The sequence below is a fragment of the Aquarana catesbeiana genome, linkage group LG01 (assembly GCF_042186555.1).
Source record: "Aquarana catesbeiana isolate 2022-GZ linkage group LG01, ASM4218655v1, whole genome shotgun sequence".
Classification (NCBI taxonomy): domain Eukaryota; kingdom Metazoa; phylum Chordata; class Amphibia; order Anura; family Ranidae; genus Aquarana; species Aquarana catesbeiana.
Window position 1 is genome coordinate 207,212,514 of NC_133324.1, and position 24,175 is coordinate 207,236,688.

Here is a 24,175-nt window from a genome sequence, read left to right on the forward strand (position 1 = left end):
GGGGGTGTTTAGGGCGGAGAGGCACGGAGGGGGGTGTTTAGGGCGGAGAGGCACGGAGGGGGGTGTTTAGGGCGGAGAGGCACGGAGGGGGGTGTTTAGGGCGGAGAGGCACGGAGGGGGGTGTTTAGGGCGGAGATGCAGGGAGGGGGTGTTTAGGGTGAAGAAACCCCACAGCAGCCAGTCACTGCCACGCACAACAACACTCAGCAGCCCCCCCCCCCCGCTCCCCCCTCCATGAAGCTCTGCAGCAGCTGAGGAAAGTGAAAGTGATCAGAACTGGGGGGGAGGGGGGGCAGGCTTACGGCAGGACACAGTACTCACTGGAACAGTCACACTCGGTTTGCCGCTCTGCAGAGGAGTCCAAGGAGGGAGAAGCATGATGCCGGGAGAGAGAGACATGCAGGGAGGGGGGAGTAAATACAGAAGGTCAGCAATCCTCTCCGATCCCCGCACTCACCTGGTGCTCTCTGGTACACTGCCAGCTCTGTGTCCATTCATCCGCTGCCATTGTGATCCGCTCCCCGCCTCACATCAAAGGGTCTTGGTCCTGGATAGTTGCAGTCACGTCCCTGGAGTCCGGAGTCCGCACTCCACAAGTCAGTGTCAGTGAGCCTGCCGGGAAACTAGACGTGACGCGGCAGTGCAAAAAAGCAACGCCCAATCACCCTCCGGTCCCGGCCAATAAAAAGGCAGAACAGGAGCCAGGGACAAATCAGTGGCAAGTGGGAGTGTGCGCGGGAGCACAGCTTGCGCCCTGCACACACCCTAAACACGGGTAAATCAGCTTCCCAGCTTGCAATCAGCTGATTTCAAGCTGGGAAGCTTCCCATAGACTGCCGTGTGTCCGGCGCCCGGACACTCTTAAAGTAAGCATTTTTTTTTTTTTTTTGTCAAAAGCTTGGGGGGGGCGCCCGGGTGCGCCCTGTGGACGGGCCGCCACTGATGATATGGCAGTTCTTTACCAGCCCTTTGTTCTCTCGAGATAAGCCATGAGTATTACGTCTAGTTTGTTGTATGTGTCTCTTTTCTGCTATCCATTGACTTAGGAAGAGATGTGATAACCACATTCTGCATCCTATGAAAGGTTGAAGAGACTTTTGGTAGAAAAACTTGGTTTGGCAAGAGGACTATTTTATCTGCCTGGATAAATCAGTAGGGTTCCATCAAGTAAAAAAAACAAAAACAAAAAAAAAACAAAAACAAAAACAAAAAAAACCTTGAGACTTTCACCTACTCCCCCTGGCCGATGCTAGGCCCACTAAGAGTGCGGTTTTTAGTGTAAGATTTTTATATGAGCACTCCTCCAGTGGTTCGAATGGCAGAGAGAGGAATCCTCTGAGCACCGTAGAGAGGTTCCATGTCGGAGTTCTGCCGACTTTAGCAGGTCTGGCTCTATTTAATGAGATCAGGAATTGCTTTATAAATGGGTCCTCTGCTAATCTGGTGTTCAGACAGGGGGAGAGTGCTGCCACTTGTACCTTCGGCGTGCTCCAAGAGAGGTTCAAGTCTGCTCCCTCCTGCAGGAAATCCCGAATTGCTAGGATGATTCTCTGTCGGAATCCTGTTTGTTTCCGTACCAGGAGACAAACTTCCTTCTCACTCCCGTTATTGGGTTTTCTGCTGGCTAGAAAAAGAAAGAGTACCCGCGCTATGGAATATGTACCATAGAGATTAGAAAATATACGTTGGAACTGCTGCCTCTACCAATTACTTGCACTAGGTGGAGTATAATGTTGAAAAAGGAAAAAAAGAGTAGATATGGCGCCGTTCCAGACCTGATGGATCCAGGTGTATGCTGCTCCCTTGAATGGGAGGAAGATATTTAAGGTGGGGAAGAGAAATGATGTAGATAGTTCCTATTGAGTGGGTGTCTTCTTAACCAAAAGCAAATGCACAGTAAAGCTGTGCACATTAATGTGAAACCAAATATAAACTCCTGAGTGTGAATGAGTGTCAGGCTATATACCTGACCCAATATGAAAGTGCAATGTGTAAGACAACCCAACTTGTTTTATATGTAACATAAATAAATAAATATAAATAAAGTGCAATAATTCCTAATCGTTACTATGCATGTGCAATAACCATATAAACGATATATACAAAGTAGGATCAATAGCGCAAAAACAAAGTGCTGGCGTGAGTAAACAGGTGGCTATCTGACTGATATATACAATTGGTTTCTAAGGTGCTATTGTGCCGATGAAAGGATCCGTTTGGACTCTGGTGGGCTTCTCAACGAATAAACACTCGGTGCATGCCTTATTCGTGCTCCTATAGTGACTGCACCCACCAGATCCTTCAACCCCTCTTGGGGTCTCACACATCCACAGTATATGCCACTGTGTAGCAATGCAGAATAACTCCTTCCTTAATGTAGACTGTCTCCATGTGTTCATGCTCTAGAGATGAACACATGGAGACAGTCTACATTAAGGATGGAGCTATCCTGCATTGCTACACAGTGGCATATACTGTGGATGTGCGAGACCCCAAGAGGGGGATGAAGGATCTGGTGAGTGCAGTCACTATAGAAGCACGAATAAGGCACGCACCGAGTGTTTATGCGTTGAGAAGCCCAACAGAGTCCAAACGGATCCTTTCACCGGCACAATAGCACCTTAGAAATCAATTGTATACATCAGTCAGATAGCCACCTGTTTACTCACGCCAGCACTTTGTTTTTGCACTATTGATCCTACTTTGTATATATCGTTTATATGGTTATTGCACATGCATAATAACGATTAGGAATTATTGCACTTTATTTATATTTATTTATGTTACATATAAAACAAGTTGGGTTGTCTTACACATTGCACTTTCATATTGGGTCAGGTATATAGCCTGACACTCATTCACACTCAGGAGTTTATATTTGGTTTCACATTAATGTGCACAGCTTTACTGTGCATTTGCTTTTGGTTAAGAAGACACCCACTCAATAGGAACTATCTACATCATTTCTCTTCCCCACCTTAAATATCTTCCTCCCATTCAAGGGAGCAGCATACACCTGGATCCATCAGGTCTGGAACGGCGCCATATCTACTCTTTTTTTCCTTTTTCAACATTATACTCCACCTAGTGCAAGTAAATCCTTTTTGCTGGCTAGAATGGGGTTGATCACTCTGTCCGACAAATCTTTCTTTTGCAGCCTCACCCTCTCAGTAACCAAGCCAAAAGCTTCATGAGTTTGTGATTCGGGTGGTTGACTGGCCCTAGCGATAGGAGATTCGGTACGTCTTACTGTATCTGGTGCGGCTGGAGACAGTTTCTTCGAGTGACTGAACCATGTTCCCTGGGGCCAGTGAGGTGCTACGAGTATCACTGTTGCCCTTTCTTCAAGGATTCTTTGGCTCACCTTCAGTATTAGAGCGGTCAGGGAATGCATAACACGATGGTGTGCCCAGCTTTGGTTGAACGTATCCACTCTGATGTTGCCATCTGTGGTATCCAGCGAGAAGAACCTTGGCAGTTTCGCATTTGTCCTTGAGGCAAACAGATCTACACCAAGCACTCTCCAGGTTTGCGTGATCCACAAGAAGGTTGCTTGGTTTAGAGACCACTCTGTCTGTTTTATGGTCTTTGGACTTAGAAAGTCTGCCAACGTGTTGTCTGTCCCCTTCAAGTGTATGCCCGAGGTTGATCAGATGTTTGTCTTAGCCCATGACAGAATTGCTTCTGTCAGGTTCAAACAAGGAGATTTTGTCTCTCCTTGCCTGTCCAGGTATGCCACTGTTGTGGCATTTGTCTGACTGAATCCGGACATTTCTCTCCTGGATAGCTGGTTGCAATGCTCTCCACGCTTCCTCTATGGCTTTTAATTCCCTCATATACTAGGAGGCTCGAGACCATCTGGAGTTACATCTCCCCTGTGTACAGAGATCCCCCATGTGTGCCCCCCCATACTAGGGTACTGGCGTCTGTGGTAATCCTCACAGGGTTGGCTTGCGCCCATCTGCTCCCCTCGGCGTAACGGAGCGGATTGAGCCACCACTGAAGAGATTGTTTGACCAACCAAGGGACAGGAAAGGACATTTCTAAAGGATGATGGATCACCATCCCACTGGGTCAAATGTGATTCTGTAGAGGCCTCATGTGGAGCTGTGCCCAGGTGATGGCTGTGATCGAGGACAACAGTCCTAGGACTGCCTCGTTCTTTTCTTCCATCTGGAGGGTTTTGGTTACTCTGGCGTCTAGCACATAATCCAAGTATACCACCTCTGGCTTGGGGTCTGCTACGATTTTTCTGCATTTACTATTCACCCCAGGTTTTGTTGATAAGAAATAACTGCGCAGAGGTTGTTTTTTAGGTTCTTTGCTGTATCTGCAAAGAACAGCAGATTGTCTAGGTATGGTATCATGCCTATGCCTTGCTGTCTCAGGCCCTTTAGTGCTTCTGCTATATTCTTTGAGAAGATTCTGGGCACAGAAGAGATGCTGAAAGGCAAAAGATGTGTACTGCAGATGCAGGGTGGCCACCGGCCCCTGGATCATGAACCTTAGGTATCTTTGATGACTTTTCTTTATGGGTACATACAAGTATGCGTCTTGCAAGACTATTGTGGCCATACATACCCATGCTCTTCTGTTGAGCGGCTTAAATCTCCTGGAATGACAAAAGGGCGCCTTCCCCTGCTTGGGGGGAGCCCTTTTTTCTTCGCTGCAGTCCTGTCCAGAACCGTTTACAGGTCTGGCCCGAACAGAAAATTTCCTGTGAATGGGACCCCACACAGCCAATTCCTAGAGGCGATGTCCCCTCCTATGACTTTCAGCCACAGGGCTTTCTTCCCAAAGGTCATGGCCCTAGAAGATATCTTTCCATTTTAGCAGAGGCATCTGCTACTTTGGTTAGTGTGGGAATGGTCCTCACTGATTCTTCCCTTGGCGTGTTTCCTTGCAACGCTTGCAGTTGAGACAGCCAGCTACTAGGGTGCGAGCTGTGCAGGTGGAAGCCATTGCCAGATTCACAATCGCCGCTCCTGCTTCTCATGCTCCGCATCATCAAAAGCTAAGTCGGATTTGTTTGCGACTCTAACGAGGGAGGCATCCACTTTGGGACATTATCGCCCAAGTCTTGGTGTCTCTGCAAATGGATACCTGCACTTGACCGCACCTGGTATGAAGAGCTTCTCCTGGGTTTTCTGGGCTGTAACCCCTTGTATATTTTGTCGTGCAGGGAAAGCCCTGCAGCTTTTTGCTCTTTGATACCCAGTGTGTCTGCTATAGCCTTTTGGCTAGGTTCCACAATTGCAACCTGAAGGTCGCATGATTTTTTGACACAATTTGGCCAGGGATTTTGATGCAACTTGAAACAATGGTGTATTCTTGAGGTCTATGGGCCTCAAGTCACATCAAAGTGGGACCAAAGTAGTGCAGGGACCACTTTGAAGTCGCACAGATATGAACGGTGCTCATTGGAAGTCACGGGGTATGACTTGTCATGCGACTCTGCAGTCCCAAGTCGCATGACAAGTTGCACCAGATGAAACCGAGCCATGGAAGATTATTTATGTCTTATGAGGGAAATAGGGTGCCCTCTGATGCCGAGTCATCCTCCTCAGAATCCCAGCATAAGCCGCCCTCTGAGATTTGTTCGGAGTTATCCGAATTGACTAGATGGGGTACTGGCTTGGCTAGAGCTTGCTGGCACCTCCAGCTTCTCTACTGCTGAGTGTATTGGCCCAATAGTGCTCTTTATTTCCTTTTTGAAGGCGTTAAGCATGTCCTTAAAGAAGCCTTTTGACTCCTTAGCCACCATTTTATGGGTTTTTGGCATAGTGGCTTTTTCACTCAGGGAAAAACCAGTGGCCGCGAGAGGCGCACGCCTTGCTCTGGTCTGCGCCCTTTTTTCCTCTAGGGCCTTTGCCTACAAGTAAGCACAAAGGGCCTGAGTGAGGTTGGCGGTGTACAATGCAATTGTACTGTTTGTAGGGAGGTAAAGACAGAGGTGACTCCAGAGTGCTCTGGCTTACCTTGGAGCTGTCCTGACATGCAGGATCCGCAGGGCAGGGTGGAGAAGCGTCCGACCTGGCCAGACACTGGGATCCTCTGTTTAGAGAGCTCTTTCTGCTTCCTGCTCCAGCTCCCGGCCCCAGCTGACCTTGTGCGGGTTGGTGGACACACCTGCACCTGCCACGTCCTCTCTGGTGTCCTCCTTACTGGGTTTCCAAAAGGGAGGGGGCACATTAAAGGCCTTTTCCCTGGAGGCTCCAGCCTCCACCAAGATGGCCACCGACCAGACCGCACAAACAGAAATGATACGTCCGGTCCCTCGGTGAGCAGGAGGGTCGGCGGCCAGGTCGCCTGCACAGCGAGGGAACCTCTAAAGCACCTGGAGTGCGGGGCTCAGCCGGATGGCCCTCCACCATCGAAGAGCAGTAGCTGTGGGGAAAAATGCCGGCGGCATGTGGTGCAGCTGGGGGGATAGTTGCATACCCCTCTGTAGGGGTGAAACTTCAGGCAGAGCCTTGAGGCTCAGATTGCTGCCCCTGCTCGCCCTCCCAAGGCCGCCTGGGCTGAATGGGATGCTGGTCAGGGAGTCCCCTGCAGAAAGCACAGAAACTGGATAAAATAACAAACGTTTTCAGCTCCTGTGGGTCCGGAGGAAACACAGAACAACTGAGGCACACAGGTGAGACTAACAAATTTATAATGGTGGACTAATGTGTTTGCAGGAAGGAGGAGCCCATCTCTCAGATGCTGCCCTGGAAGACGATTGGAGAAAATACATTTAATGAATACAAAGCTGCATTAAAGTGATATTAAACACATATTTTTTTCCCTAAAATAACAAACATGTTATACTTACCTGCTCTGTGCAATGGTTTGAACCGGGCAGCCCAGATTCTTCTCTTTTCGGGTCCCACGCTGGTGCTCCTGGCCTCTCCCTCCTGTCGGGTGGTTCCACAGCAAGCAGCTTGCTCTGGAGGAACCCAAGCAGGTGTGTTCCAGAGCCGCAGCTCTGTGTCCATTCACACATGGCACGGCAGCTTGGCCCCCCATCTCCTGATTGGCTCACTGGCTTTTACTGACAGCAGCTGGAGCCAAATGTGAGTCAATCACCAATGGCATTCGCTGCTATCAAAAAACAGCGAGTCCCAAGGCTCTCGTGGACATGGCTGGATCATGATGGGGCTTGGATAAGTATTAGGGGGGCTGCTGCACATTGAAGGTTTCTGCATGAAGGTAAAAAACCTTGTGCCTTTAGAACCCCTTTACTTTGTGTCTTTTATACTTGCCTGGAGGTCAGCTTTCAGATCAGTCAGTCAATCAAGTTAACTTCTATATGAATATTTACATTCCAATGAATATAAATCATAAATGTATCTCCGGATAACTGTGAAACCGACATCCATTAAAGCTTGGATGTATTATCATAAATGAAGGAAATTTATGATCTTATCCCATGTTAATGCTTAAAAAAAAAACAAAAAAACAAAAAAAAAAAAAAACCACACAGACAACCAATGAAAGTTCTCAGCATGCAGGGGTTAGTCATCTAGCTTTTAGCAATAAAGACAATGATTACTTTGTCAGAACGCTCTGAGTGTATTTTTAGTAAACACAATAAACCATATATAAAGAGACAACATATGGCACATGACTTTTCCCTAAGGAAATCACATAGCAGATGGATTACATGCAATTACATATGAATAGGGCTCTGACAAAACAAGCTTAATGTATCTGGAGAATAACAGCTATAACAAGGTAACATTGATGTCTGCATAGCCTACAAACCATCAGTGCCTACATGCTTATTGACATTTCTTCGGGTAACCTATTGATGAGACATAACAACACCATCTCCAAAGAGGATTCTCTACTTTCTCTATACCAGTTGATTAATCCTCCCCTATGGGACATGGGGAGAGAATTCCCCTGAATGGAAACCTGTGTGATTGCAAAGCAAGCAATATAAAAATGAAGGAAGAAGGAGAAAGGAAATGAAAGAAATACAGAGGCTACCAATGCAGAAATCTCCTTTTGAGAATGCTATTTACCTGGCTGTGATGCAGACCCTGCAGCATTAGTATTACGAATCAGTGATCGGGAAGAAATACAAAAATTCGCCCGTGGGACTTTAAATGAAGTGTCCATGGTGATCACAGGAAAGTAACAAGAGTATAGGAATGACAAAATTTATTGTGATAAATAACATCCAGTACAAGTTATGAACATCGGTGACACATACATGAAAACAGCAGCATGACAATAGTCCTAAAAACATAGCCATCATGACATAACATCAAAATATAAAAGGGTACAGATATACATGCTACATCTCTAACCCGACGCGTTTCACGAGCTCTCCTCGCATCATCAGGGGCTGATGTGTATATCTGGTATCTGTAATAACAGGTAAAGAGTATATTGGAGTATAGGTTATGGTAGGACAACAACATGAAGCCAGAGTAATTGATCCAATACCCACTTGTCAGGCGTGAAACCCCGAGGGGGTGGTCCCCAGCGGGGGGCAGCGGCAATACATCTCCCCCGGGAGCTGAGGGGGAGGAGACCACCAAATGGACATCCAGGATCAGGCAAAGGGCAGGCAAGGCAGTTCAAACAAATACATATATTGTTTTGACTACTCATCCACATCTAGATATGGCTTCCCGCAGGTGACCCCCCCTTTCCCACTTGCGGACCTATCTCCGTGTGTGTGGCTCCCTTCTGGGGGTGGTGGCCCGTTTCCCCTGGGAGCTGCGATGCACTAATGGGGTTGCCTTTACTTTCACCTACTGTCTCCGCCTCCCCACTCCAGAGGGGGCGGAGCCACCAGTACATCGGCGTCATGCCTTGTGCTATAGTGGGAGACTTCCGCATATGGCGGTGTCCCCACCTCTTGAGCACAGTAACAGCTGACGTTGGGCGGGGACCTCTGCTGCATCCCGCCGCTCTCTGGCGGACGTGGTGGGCGGTCCCCCTCACCGATGTCTGTATGACGTTGGGGGTGGAGATTACGGTGGACTTCCGGGCATTTAAGGCAGGGGTTTGGCATGGTCAGTCGTTTTTCTTTGTTTCTATCTGGCGTCCTTCACACTTTAATGAGAGAGCACACTGGTAAGCACCACTTTCATACACAGATTATGTCACTTCACTAGCGTACCTCTCATTCATATAGGTACACCCTGGAGCCATACTTGTTATTGATTTTTACTTCCCTTTATCTGTTCATCTTTTTTGGCCGTCTGCATGCTTTTTTTTCCTTCTCTTCTCTGCCTTTTTCCTTGTTTCTTTTTCTTTGCTGTCTTTTCCTTTTTTGTTTTCCTTTCTTTCCTCTCTCTTCTCTCTCCCCCTCTCCCCTTTTTCTTTTCCTCTTCACCACTCCCTTACTTCTCTCCCCACATGCACTTTCTTTTTCACATCACTTTTTCCCATGCTCTGCAGGACACTCCTGCATTCCCTGTACCTCAGGTTACTATATTACATTCCCACTACAGTGCGACATTAACAACCCCAGTCATACAATATATATATCCATGTATTTTACTATGGTACTCATGTCATTTAGGACACATGGGCTACTTGGGAGATTATGTCATGTATAGAGGTCGACCGATATGGGTTTTTCTCTGGCCGATGCCAAAGCCGATATTTAGAAATCGCGGTGGCCGATGGCCAATATATGATGCCGACTTTTTTGGGCCGATATATTAGGCCGATTTTTTTTTTTTTCCCTTCATCTCATAAAATCTAACAGTTAGACCCCTTTCACACTGAGGCGTTTTTCATGCGCTTTTGGGCTAAAAATAGCGCCTGTAAAACGGCTCCCCTGCAGTCTGTGTGAAAGCTCGAGTGCTTTCACACTGAGGCGATGCGCTGGCAGGATGTTAAAAAAAAGTCCTGCAAGCAGCATCTTTGAAGCGGTGTATACCGCTCCTCCACCCCTCCTGCCCATTGAAATGAATGCGCACCTCTGCCGAAGCACCTGCAAAGCGTTTCGGCAGCAGCGCTTCAGGGGCGCATTTAACCCCTTCTTCGGCCGCTAGCTAGGTTATAAGCGCCCCGCTAGCAGCCGAATAGCGCCGCTAAAATGACGGTAAAGCGCCGCTAAAATTAACAGCGTTTTACTGTCAACGCATGCCCGCTCCAGTGTGAGAGCAGCCTTAAGTAATAAGTGATACAGAAATTTGTTTATATTTAAACATTTATTAAACAAAACAAACCTCCAATCACTTCACTTGTATGTAGAATTTAGATAAAAAAAAATAACTATATCTTAAATATTAAATACACAAAAACAGGTAATCAAAACTTTTGGACGAAAAAAAATGGGCTAACTTTACTGCTTTTTTTTTTTATTTCATTAGTGTATTTTCTTTAAAAAAATTGCGTTTGAAAGACCGCTGCGCAAATACCGTGTGACATAAAATATTGCAACAACCGCTATTTTATTCCCTAGGGTCTCTGCTAAAAAAAATATATATATAATGTTTGGGGGTTCTAAGTGATTTTCTAGCAGAAAATACAGGATTTTTACTTGTAAGCAACAAATGTCAGAAAAGATTTAGTCTTTAAATGGTTAAACTGAAAACTTCTCCACGGAGTTCAGTCTATTGATAAAAGAACCTGAAAGAGATACAAATGTATCTTCTTATCAGACTTGGCAGACTGCCCAGAGGAGGAGAGAAGAAAACTTCAGACAACTTGCAATTGACTTCTAATACAGAAGTCATTTGCAAGTCCCGCTGAATCGGCTTTTTTTATCAGCACAATCGGCTGATGCCGATTAAGTAAAAAAAAAGCCAAATATCGGCCGATATATCGGCCGGCCGATATATCGGTCGACCTCTAGTCATGTACCATCTCAATATATTTATACACATTTATATACGCCATGACATGGAGTATGCCCTGCCAGGTTCATGGGTAACACTTGAGTTCACATTTTTTACCACTCTGCTTGCTCTTTCATGCCCTGCTGAACACACTGCACTCTTCATATTTATATTCAAGTATACTTTTGCCAATTTCTTTTAGATATGGCTATTGCCAGTATCTTAGATACGTATACAATTTTGTTATTTATTTCATTACAGTAAATATACCCTGGAATCATCCTGGGTGACAGTCGGGTTTATTTTTCTCTTCTTTTCAACTGCCTTGCCTGCCCTTTGCCTGATCCTGGATGTCCATTTGGTGGTCTCCTCCCCCTCAGCTCCCGGGGGAGAAGTATTGCCGCTGCCCCCCGCTGGGGACCACCCCCTCGGGGTTTCACGCCTGACAAGTGGGTATTGGATCAATTACTCTGGCTTCATGTTGCTGTCCTACCATAACCTATACTCCAATATACTCTTTACCTGTTATTACAGATACCAGATATACACATCAGCCCCTGATGATGCGAGGAGAGAGCTCGTGAAACGCATCGGGTTAGAGATGTAGCATGTATATCTGTACCCTTTTATATTTTGATGTTATGTCATGATGGCTATGTTTTTAGGACTATTATCATGCTGCTGTTTTCATGTATGTGTCACCGATGTTCATAACTTGTACTGGATGTTATTTATCACAATAAATTTTGTCATTCCTATACTCTTGTTACTTTCCTGTGATCACCATGGACACTTCATTTAAAGTCCCACGGGCGAATTTTTGTATTTCTGCGCAATATAGGGATGGAGGTGTCTCATGTCAGGGAGCAGCTCTCAGACTTTTTTGTTTCAGTGATCGGGAAGAAGCATGCTGATCAGGTTTACTTGTTGCCTGATTGTTTGGGGCGAATTAGAAAGCATTGAAGCTATTGGATCCATGTAACAGCCCAGCAACTAGCATTTTCAGAAGAACATAGCAATCTCTATTCTCAACTCTGTGAATATTGTCCTGCAACAATTTTTTTTCTTGCAGTCCTTAGACAATTAAAGCGGAATTCCATCCAAAAATGGAACTTCCGCTTTAAGTACTTGTGACACCCTGACATGCCACATATGGCATGTCTTTTTTTTTTTGGGGGGGGGGGGGGGGGGGGAGTAGCAAAAGTTCACCTCTTCCCCCTCCCTTCCTGCAATCTTCTGGGACACGTCACAGGTCCCAGAAGACTGCCCGGCCATTCACAACCCGCACTGCGCTCCCGGCTGTGAAGCCACACTTGCAATGTCGGTGCCACAGAGAGGGGGGGGGGGGGGAGAAGCGAGGATTCAGGCGGCCGCATCGCTGGACCGTGGGACAAGTGAGTGTCTGTTTATTAAAAGTCAGCAGCTAAACTTTTTGTAGCTGCTGACTTTTAAATGGGTGGGACTCCACTTTAAATGTAATAAAACTAAACAAAGGGCATTTTTTTAGCAGTGTTACATAAATAGTAATACTGCGCATAAGTGTGCATTTTATTCTGTAATTTGTCCTGTGTAAAACACAAAAAAAATCTGATTTTGGTACAAAGCATTGTAGTTATTTACAAATGAAGTAACGTGGGTTTTTTCTCCCCATTTTGTGTTATTTTCAGTGCGATTCATGTAAATATATGTAAAAAAAAAAAATGTAAAAATATTATTGGACAAAGCAAACAAAAACAAAGGTTCAACTACTACTTAATAAAATAGAAAAAAAAAATTTAAAAAAAATCACCAGGAAAATTACAATTTAATAGAGAAGGAGAATGTAGAGTTAATTAGTGCTGATTAGAGTAAACTAAGAGGTTAATAAGGGGTTCAACAGAGGAACATTTAAAAACGTATGTTAACCCAAGAAAAAAAAAAATGGATCCTGCTCCTTTAAAGCATGTTATATGACATAGTGCTTGTCCTGTGTCATTTGGACCCCTGTAACACCTAAAATACCTGGCTGATCCTGACAGTTTCTCCCCTCTGTAAACTGACCATGGTAATCATGGCTCCTGAGCACTGACACCGTGGTCAGTTTGCGTGCCTCTGTCATCCTCTGTCTCCCGTCTCTCCTCTCTGGTCCTGTGTCATCCACCCCCCTCCCTGCCTTTCAGCTCCTGTGTCAGGGTCCGCCCTGCCCCCTCCGCCCCCCTGCTGCTGCCTTAATAACACGTCTTACTTTCTATAATCTGTTCTGTCTTATAAGGATATGTCCCCCTGTGTGTCTGCTGTGTAAAAAAAAATAAATAAATAAATAAAAAAAGCCGTATATACCTTATCTGTGACCGCTAATCAGCTGTCATGTGACACGCAGCATCTCTCCGGGTCTCTCCTCCTTCTCTCCTCCTCCTCCCCTCCAGAGTGACATCAGCGGGGGCATCTCCGCCCCTCCAGCTGCCTCTGTCGCACAGGGAGAGGAGAGATGGGGCGTGTCACGTCGCTGCTGATCAGCGGTCACAGATAAGGTATATACGGCTTTTTTTTTTCAAACAGACACACAGGGGGACATATCCTTATAAAACAGATTATAGAAAGTGACACACGTATTATGGCCCATATACATGTTCCGAAAATCGGACAAAAACAATATACCGCTTTCGAAGTGATCGTACGATAAGTGGATCGTTAGTACACAGCTTTCGAGAGCCAATCATGACAGTTCATCCAATATTATCCAATCGGACCAACACGAAAAATTTTCCTTGTACGATACCAGATCGCACGATTTTCGTTTAATCAGTACAATTGTCGTCCGAAAATACAATACAAATACACATCACTTCCGATTTTTTTATTTTGGCGTACGAGAATTTTCGTAACCTCTCCATTTTCGATATGCAACTAGCATGCAAAAGAAACGTGGACAATCTGTCGCCCGATCTTCAGACCATGTGTACGAGCCATTAGACTGGTACCAAGTGTGGAAAGGCACCAGGTGAGGATAGTGGTGTGACAGACATAAGAGGTTAGGGGGAAGAACAGTGTTTCTCAACCTTTATTCAATCAAGGCACCCTTTAAAATTATGGACAATCTCAAGGCACCCCATTCTAAAATGTAAAAAAACTATTCTAATAGTTTTGCATAATGCGGCATCATCGACACACGTAGAACACCCAACATTAGAGTCGATTTATTCTTCCAAAGCAAATACACTTTTGCACACTGGTAGCACAGGTGGCAGCATAACCCAAAGTTTAAAGTCTTCCAGTGTCCCTCAATGAATGAGAAAACAAAATCTAAACAATGGATACATAAAAGGAAAAAATTAAGCCCTTCCCTTTGTTATTGCTTTTGGTTGGTCAAAAACCAATATCATCATTCCCAACAACAAACTTACAGTACCTCCAATTATTTTTTGGGCAGCCCAACATCTTCACCACCTCCTATACATACATACATACATATACACAAGACTTATAACCTCAATGAATTTGAAGCCTTTTGTCTTAGTAATGGTCCAATTCTCATAACCCCATCATTGGTTTATGCTATACTAAAATCACCCTCCACTACTACTACATCTCCCTATTGGCAATTGTGTGGTCATGCAAAGCTGTACATAAACAAAATGTATATCATCTGTTTCACACAAATAGAGCTTTCTTTTGGTGGTATTTGATCACTCCTGGATTAATGTTTCGCAATATAAACAAAAAAAGAACCAAAATTAAAAAAAATAAAAAAATATATATTTTCTACTTTCTGCTTCAAAACATATCAAATTAAAAAATAAATACATTTTGCCCAAAATGTATTCTGCTACGTCATTCGTTTTTTTCTTTTTTTTTTTTTTTTTTTTTACCAAAAAGTGTATATTGATTGGTTTGCGTGAAAGTTACAGCATCTGCAAATCATGGTAAATATACTAGAATTATTATTTTTTATATTTATATATATATATATATATATATATATATATATATTAATAATGGCAGTGATCAGCAACTTATAGTGGGACTGGGATAGTGCGACGGACAATCTGACACTAACTGCCACTGAGGCTGGGTTTACACTATTGCGAATTGGATGCGGGTTCCTCCTCATCCAATTCACAAAGCAGGAGATTGTGACTGGCTCTCTATGGAGCCGGTTCACACATCACTGCAGCGGCTCTGGTGCCACTTACACAGGTGTCCTGTGCGTCTTTTGGTCCGTTTCAGGTCCGAATTCAGCAAAAAATTCGGGCTGAAATTGGACCTGAAATGGTGGATGGGGATGCACCGGACTCCTGCTGTGAGCCGAAGCGCGCTGCAGTGTGAACCCAGACTAATGCAGCGATCAGCGCTAATAATATACTCAGTCACTGTACTAATGACACCGGCTGGGAAGGGGTTAACATCTAGGTCAATGAAGGGGTTAAATGTGTGCCTAACGATAATCAGTGTGTGTACTGTGTGCTTTGTAGGGAGAAAAAAAAAAAAGGCACATCACTGCTGTATGAAGAGAGCCTTGTGTTGTTTACCAACAACACAGGGCTCTCTATTGTCATTCGCTGAGTGGATCAGCAGGTCCTGGACATAAATCATTGGCCAGGACCAGTTGATCAGCTTGTGCTGCAATGAATGACAGCACAGTACTTTGGGTACGTGCGCACATGCGCAAGCAAACCTGGAGGAAAGTCACGGCGTACAGGTACACGATTGTGCCTGTATGAGCCGACCTGTAACTGTGTACCGTGGCAAGTTAGCAAACTGGTAATATACTGAATATTGTATTTATATGTAGTACCCACACACAGTTAGCTATACACAATTTTTTGATAGTGGCTAAATTCCAACTTATATTTGTGCAAAGACCTTTATATTATGACAAAGTATGCTTTTAATGGATGTTATATCTGGAGAGAAAGAGAAAATGTAAATCAACAAGTAGAAAGCAGATCACAGAACAATGAACCTGCAAAAGAATAATTGAACATCATGTTCCTTATTAATTATTAAGCTCAAATCAAAAATAGTTTTCATAGTATAGAGGCCTTGTATCAACACTTCCTTCCGCTATCAGATTCTGTTTTAGATGAAACTATACAGTATTTCACAGGTAAAATCTGATCTACTTAAGAAAAATTGTTGGTTCAACACAAATGGCAGTAATAGTGCACTAGCTCATATATTAATTAGCTGATGGTGTATTAAAACTGTGTATTCTTCCAAATAGAAGCTGAAAGCAAGTTATCATTCCTATTAAATCTATCATAGAAATGTACTTTTTATCATAACAGGTGAATGTGTGTATATAGCCACAAATCTTCTGCACTTTTAAAGGTTTGTACATACAAGAACATCTAGTGAGCAGAATGTTTTAGGTAGTGTTCCGCCTGTTATATACAGATAGAAAGCCCACGGGGAGAAATAATGTTCTTTATTGCCTAGTGTAACCAAAACATTGCATGGCATTCAATGGCAAGCCCACTGAGCATCAGTATAGGTACACATTCCACAGTACTGCCCTCTAGACATGGCTCAAAGAGTACAGTACTATGTTTTGACAAATCTCTGTATGTTCTCCATGTACTGTATGAAGGAGGTATGTCCCTTCCTTCCAATTTTGGGCTCACAGCTCCCCTCACTGAGATCAGCACCCTCAGACTTCAGATAACCGCCCCCCTGCTGCTAAAGCTGAGAAAAAAAATCCTTTGATCGGTGTGCTTTTAGAACAAACTACAGAAGAAATGGCTGTAGATAAACAGGTACAGCTTAAGCAGGGGGAATGGTTTCATTTCTCTGCATCACCTGGTGCTAGTCATGTCACTGGGTATATAAAAAGATTTTCAACTACTTTAAACCACTGAATTCCAACATTTAATCTAACTGCTAATGTGGGTTCTTAAAGGAAACCCTGTTAGCATATTTTCCAGCTAATGACAGTTTTCCAATCTCAATAATATACACTTACACAAGCCCCTACTGCTGCACCGATCCGTGCAATCTATGCAATACTTATTTCACAGTCAACTGGCACTTCTTAGAGTGTCCCAGCCTTGTACTTCTAGGTTGCCTACATCCTCCCCAACTCCCACACATAATTATTCTAGTACATCCAATAAATGTCCAAATATTGCTGCTTTCACAACATCTCCAAAATACGCTCCCTCTTAACAGACGACACCACAAAGCTATTAATACACTCCCTGGTTATCTCTCGCTACACCTTCCTCGTTGGCCTACGTTAAACAGACTATTCCCCATAAGCCCATCATAAATGCTGCTGCTGGACTTATCCACCTTACAAACCATTCACTGTCCGCTACCCCACTCTGTCAAATATCTCCACTGGCCTCCGCTCACCCAAAAAAAAAAAAAAACTCAAATATACAAAGGTTATCCACAACTCTGCCCTGATCTACATCACTAGCTTTGTCTCAGAATGCCAACAAAACTGTTCTCATCACTCCTCCCAAGACCTCCTGCTCTCTAGCTCCCTTGTCACCCCAGGACTTCTCTTATCCTCTGGCACTCCTTATCCCAATCTATCTCCTACTCTGTCCACTGGTAGGCATTCCCTGAAAACCTAATCTCTCTTCAGGAAGGCCTATCTGGCTCTAGCTAATAAACTGTTCTTTTACTTTCTCCATCAGCTCATCCCTAATGGCGTGTACACACGAGCGCAATTTCCGTCGGATAAAATCTTGGATGTTTTTTCCAATGGAATTCAGCTCAAGCTTGGCTTGCATACGCACGGTCACACAAACGTTCGCTGAACTTTCGACCGTCAAGAACGCGGTGACGTGCAACACTATGACGAGCTGAGAAAATGAAGTTCAATGCTTCAGAACATGCATGGAATTGTTTCTGAGCATGCATAGGAATTTTGCACGTCGGAATTTCAGGTCGGATTTTTTTCCGACTGAAAAATTGGGAACATGCTCTCAGTCTTTTGCTGGCTGGAATTCCACCAGCAAAAGGCCGATGGAGCATACACACAGTCGCATTTTCGGACCAAAAGCTCTCATCGGACTTTTGCTGGAGGAATTTCTGCTGGTGTGTACGGGGCATAACAGTTATCACCTTTGTATCACTTGGCCCTTCCCTTTAGACTGTAAGCTTTAACGAGTAGGGCTCTCTGATCCCTCTTGTATTAAATTGTATTGTAACTGTACTGTCTCTTTCCATGTTGTAAAGTACCATGTAAACTGTTGGTGCTCTATAAATCCTGTCTCATAAAAGTTAAAATTTAATAATAGTACTACAGGCATACAGAGCTACAGTATTATAGCAAGCTTGAAGTAGAGCAACAGTTTTTGACTATATGCAAAAGCAACAGTATAAGTCAGTGAGACATCCTGTTCCCCACTACCAGTCAGGCTGTGCCAACAGGTGGTTGAAGAAGGGTAAGTTCTTGTACATCAACCTAAACAAAGTTTTGCCATGACAAGAAGTGATATTTGAATTTGACAGTTTTAGAAACTATAGCAGACTGCAGAATTAAAGTGGAACTTCACTTTCTCAATCAACATTGACTATTTTTAAACTTTATGCTGCTAGCATTAGTAAATAGACAGGATAGTATATCATATTTACTTGTTTTAAATATTTTTCATTTCTTTAGTTACTTCCTAATCACCATGCCTAGGCAAATGATGTCATAAATGCCAGTCTTCATAAGGGGCTTGGGGCTTTTCTCAGCTAAGCACACCCTCCTGCCTGCATGCCTGAGCTAAGGGCAGATGGATTCCAGGAGAAAATGCTACATGAATCATTCGCCCTTACTTAAGATAGCCACAGCCAGAAATGCTAGGGGGAGTTTTGTTTTTTTTTTTAAGCGTTTTCTCAGCAAAATAAAGCATGGATGGAGGAGTTTGATTTGAATGATAAAAACAAATTAAAATAGAGCTTTTGGGCTTACTAGTTGACAATATATATCCTATCCTTCAACAATTTATTCAACGTTGCTCGGCGTGGAAAACACTACCTTTGACCCAGGTGGGGAGGGTGAACCTAATTAAAATGTCCTTCCTTCCTAAATTTCTATACGCCTTTCGTTACACTCCGGTCCCCATCCCAAACTCATTCTATGTAAAATTAGACCAAGCTATCACCTCTTTTGTATGGGCAGGGGCAACACCCAGAATAGCTAAACAAACATTGCAGTTATCACTTCCTGAAGGAGGCCTCTCTTTACCAAATTTTAAGAAATACTATTGGGCAGCGGTGCTGGTCTCTGTGCGCTGGTGGTTTGCTCAGGACATTACTAACCGAGCGGTCAATCTAGAGGCACCGATCCTAGGCTCATACTCTGAACTCAGTAACTTGGTACACAGAGGCCCGAGATACAGCCCCCAAGTCACTACACCTATGAAAACGACGGTAAAGGTATGGCAGCAAGTTTCTTTATGTCTCAATAATAGAAATACTATCTCTCCATATACTCCGTTGTGGGGTAATCCAACAATGCCGCACTTCCAATCTGTTCCAGACCCTCAGGCTTGGGCCAGGTACGAAGTCCAGACATTGCGTCATACTTTTAAAGGAAGGTCACCTCCTCTTGTTTGCAGAATTGAAAAGTAAATATCAACTTCCCCCATGGATGTTTTTCCGATTTCTACAACTCAGGCATGCTGCCCGAGCGCAGTTCCCACACAGGATAGATCTATCTGTCCACTCGGTTGAATCCCTGTTGATGACTACTAACGTAGACCGTACGCTATCCTCCATATATCTAAGACTTACATGCAAAGACACCTCCAAAATGCTCCCACTCTTCACTAAATGGCAGCTGGACATTCCGGCTCTGACTGAGGAAGACTGGTCAGAGGGATTGCAGCAATGCATCCCATTTATGATCTCAGCGAGAGAGAGATTTGTGCAGTTGACGTTTTTCCACAGGGTGCACTACACGCCACATAGACTGTCCATAGGATTGGATGATAGGTGTCCCACATGCGGACAGTCAGTGGGGACTTTCTTTCACGTGGTCTGGTCGTGCCCGGTCCTACAGGCCTATTGGCGAGAAGTAGTGGCTGATATAAATGGAGTGGCAGGGCTGCATCTAAGATGTAGACCCGCTTGTGTTCCTTCTGGGTATTACAGACAACTTGGCAACTACTAAGTACACAAAATGTTTGTGTTTTATACAGCTTATTATGCCAGAAAAGAGATCTTATTTCGATGGAAGCTACCAGACCCCCCTACGTTAAAGGCGTGGCGAGCCCAGGTAAATGCGGTACTACCGCTATATAAACTCACTTACATGGGCCAAAATTGCCCCCAGAAGTTTGACAAAATATGGGCGGCCTGGGTGGTAGCTAGACATTTAGTACTGTGATTGCACTCAGAGCTTCTCTCCTAGGAGACCTACTAACTGGTGGCGGGTGTGGTGACCCTATCCCTAGTTACAGGAGCTGCTGACGTATGGCGGTGTTGGGTTCTTTAATTACAAGTGGGGTCCAATATTCTCCCACTTCTTCCTGCTTTCGTCACAATTTTTCCTCCCTTTCTCATTATTTTTTTCGTGGCTTCATTTGTTAAACTAATCTAATATTCTCCACGGAGGGCTCTTCCTGTCACCCCCCCCCCCCCCTTGCCCTTGACCACTTTTCCCCCCATTCCCCTCCTTTCTTTCCCGGCTTCCCCCCTCTGACCTCCCCCTCCCTCTTTATTACAGAATGTCCCGAGAACATGTTGATTCCCAGGTGGGGTGGGCCTCCTAATATGTAAGCTACATTGGTTCAAGAGACGCTTTCACAATCAGTAGAGATTGGTTCTTTCTTTTTAAACTAAAATGGATGTATAGCAATATGGATAACGTTAGGCCCTGACAAAATGTACTTCTGACTTTATACCACTATGAATCATATATCCTGTCTTCATGAGCCGTATGTGACATATATCTTGTATTCTCAAGTGTAATATACAGTTCGTTCAATAAACATTACCTGCGTTAAAAAAAAAAAAAATAGAGCTTTTATGGTAGGGATCGACCGATATCGCTTTTTCTGTGCCGATACGATACTTCGGCCACCTCTTCTGCCGATATTTTGAACATTTAAAAAAACATTTTTACACTGTCATTTTACTTTTTATCACCGTTATTGCTGTCACAAGGAATGTAAACATCCCTTGGGACAGTAATAGGCATGTGAAACGTACTCTTTATGTAGGGATCTATAAGATCCCAAACCCCTCCTCTGCACTAAGTATTCAAAACATCAAGATCTGCGTTGTTGAATACTTTATTTTTTAAAACTGGCACCTTTAAGATGCCAGTAATCCAGGAACATGACATCAGTTTCGTGTTACTAGATGCAAGACCCAAACGAAGCATCAGCTTTGTTCGGGTCTTCGGCCGGCCGGCGGACGTGCCTGCTGGTTGCTCGGGCCTCCCGGTGGGACGGGAGAGCCCAGGCAAGCGGCGGAAGGGTGGCTGCTAAGCAGATGAGCGGCTGCTGAGCCGCATCGGTTGTTATTACATTAAAGCCAACCGTCCGCTCTAAAGAACAGTACCTGGGTGATGCATGCAGCTGCATACATCACCCCGGTAAAACCCCTTGAAGCAATATTGGTCAGTTTTTTGACGGATACTTCTAAAAAAGTGAATATCGGCCTCACTGATAAATCGGTCGATCCCTAGTTTGTGGTGCTCAAACACAGTGTAGTTCTGCTTTAAATGGGAGGATTGTTTCCAGCAGCCATGAAATACAAAATCAACTTGTGTAGCAATGTTATATGTTTTTTTTTTTCCCATAAAAGTTTTTTTTGGGTTTCATAAGGCTTCATGTACATGAGACGTTTCTCAACCTCTCCTGAACGCTGGAACATCACAGCTAGTAATCCATGTTGAAAAACGTGTGTTTAGCAGCGTTTACAAGACGCGTTTAGCAGCGTTTGTGTTCAGGAGCGTTTACTAAAGATAACCTCAGGCGACCCTCCCAAATAATTAGAAACCACTAAAAAACAAGTATTTATTAACTATTTCAGCAATTCTGTGAGAGAACAGTGCGAGTAGCAGCTGAGAAAGCAGTGTGCTTGTAGCTAGCTGTTATTTTTTTTATTTGGTTTGTTAATATGGATCCCATGATGAGCATGTGTGAGGAAATGATGTTGCTTTTGCTGAGGCTCCAAAGACGTAGAAAATTTACTTGAGAGGACCAGAGTTTGTCGCTCAATGCATGTCCACAGGATACGTTTCTAATACGTATGTTCAGCTGCGTAATAACCCAGAGACATTTTTTAATTTTACACGCATGTCAATTGCCACCTTTGACATTCTCTTGGAAAAGGTTAGACCCCGTCTAGTTCGCAAATTCTCAATGGTTGACGGGTGAGTGAAATTCCTATTCTTCTCTACTTCAGTAATGCAAGTTGTGTATTGTACAGCATAATTGGCTGATGAGGGGATGAGGGGAATATCACATGGTATATCAAGCGTGCATACAGTGATAATTGAGTTTTTGTTGTGTTTTTAGCATTTTCCAGGCTCAAAAGTAATAAATAAAATGTTTCCCTTTAAAACCATTACTAGACGAAAACACGCCTAAACATGGGTAGCCGCGTTTGAAATACCTCTAAAACACAGCTTCTGAACGCATTTTTTTGGGTTCCAAAAAATCCTCCAAATGCAACTTCCTAAAAAGAACTATAAACGACCCCGTGTGCATGTACTGATAGGATAACAGAGGAGAGTTCAGGGGCAGCTGAAAAAAAAACTCCCAACTGCTCCTAAACATCCGTTTACCAGCAGCAGTGTACATGAAGCCTAAAAGAATAGAACAAAACAATATCACAAGCATTATGTCAATTTTAAACAGATAGAGATACCAGAAAGGGATCTTTCCCAGCCAGTCAATGTGAGCAAAGGCAAGTATCTTAAAGTAGAAAAGCCACAACTGTGTAATATATATCTTATTTTTAGTGAGAATAAAGTGAACGCCTGGTCCCTGTGGTGTCCCCTGGATCTTAAACCCAGGCTGTACATGGGTCCCCAAATTCTACACTGACTGCCGTTCCAATGGAAAACACCTGAGGCTTCACTGCACACTGAAGTATTGGCATTTGTCAAATGAATGACAGAAGATGGGGATTAATCTTGACATTTAGGTTAGAAGATCCATGTTCACATTCATCTTTTCTAGCAAACTTGTCTCCTTTATTCCCTCCTCCTTTAGCATTATTTACCTATTGTTGAGGTAACCCTATTGTGGTCAATGAATCTAATTACAGCAAGAGCATATGGAGGAGGGATATGCCCCCAATAATAAACTGTTTTCATAATGATCTTCATGAAGACAATGAAGATGTAACTATAATTTATAGACAAAAATCAGCAGTTTGCAGGGATCTTCATAAAGTTAGCAAAATCATGGATCTCAGCATCCTCCTAATACAATGCAGCGTGTGTCAGGGCCAGTTCACACCATAGAAACGCAGTCCGAATGCGTTCCAGACGCATGCACATTTTTTATGTGTTTTACCACATTCAAGTACAGACCAGTGCAGAAAAATGAAGCAGGTTCTACTTTTTTTCTGGACCTGGAACTGACCACACTGCATTTTTGATGCAGAAAAAAAAAAAAAAAAAAAGACACTGAACTGCATGTGGTGTGAACTGGCCTCAGCCTAGGTCAACACTGTAGCGATGCGAGAACCAGCACGATTCCAGCGCCGATTCCCACAGTCCTCTGAGAACCACTGCGGGTGTCAATACAGTGTTATTGACACCCCCAGAATGGTTCACAGATCGCAGCGCAAACTGTGGATTCGGATCGCATGGGTTTTAGTTCCGATTCCATTGCAAGGAAAAAAAAAAAAAAAAAAAAGTCCCTGCACCTTTTTTGTGCAAATTCAATGCAAGTTCAGCCATACAAATGAATGGCTGAACTCACATTGCACAGACATCGAATGCGATCGGCACCGCTATAGTGTGAACCCAGGGTCAGTGTGTAATCCACATCCCTTCTGTGTGAGAACAGGCACAACTTTATAAGTTTATCAACATCTTAACATAAACATAAAAAAGTGATATTACCTGTGCTGGTGAAGAGCTTTCCTGTCAAGTTCCCATGCTAATTCAGTAGCAAATTGTGGCTGCTCTAAATGAGGTATTGGGTCTGTAGAAAGTTGCTCACCATCAAACTTGGCTTCAATCACAAGCATATGCCTGGAGCGCTTCGGGAAATGTCTCCCTAAAGAAAATTTAAAAAAAAGTAATATAAACAAACATTTTCCAAACAGGTGCATTTCTGAAGCTAATCCGAGACAATACTGTGTGCAAAGCACTTTACATAAAACATAATGACAGTAGCGTAGTTCTGCTAAAATCAGATGGGGTATTTCCTGATCCCAAAGAGAAATTAGAATGAAGCACATATATAATCCCACTAAATAGTGCACAAAAATGAAAC

At 43.8% G+C, this 24,175-nt stretch overlaps 1 protein-coding gene across 1 annotated transcript in view; it reads right to left on the reverse strand.

Annotated features, from left to right (window-relative positions):
• Positions 1-24,175, reverse strand: part of CEP120 (centrosomal protein 120) — a 182,028-nt gene that overhangs the window by 152,828 nt on the left and 5,025 nt on the right. Inside the window, exon 2 of the mRNA XM_073624700.1 lies at positions 23,800-23,956. Coding sequence (XP_073480801.1) covers positions 23,800-23,956 — 157 coding nt within the window. The remainder of the gene's footprint in view (positions 1-23,799; positions 23,957-24,175) is intronic.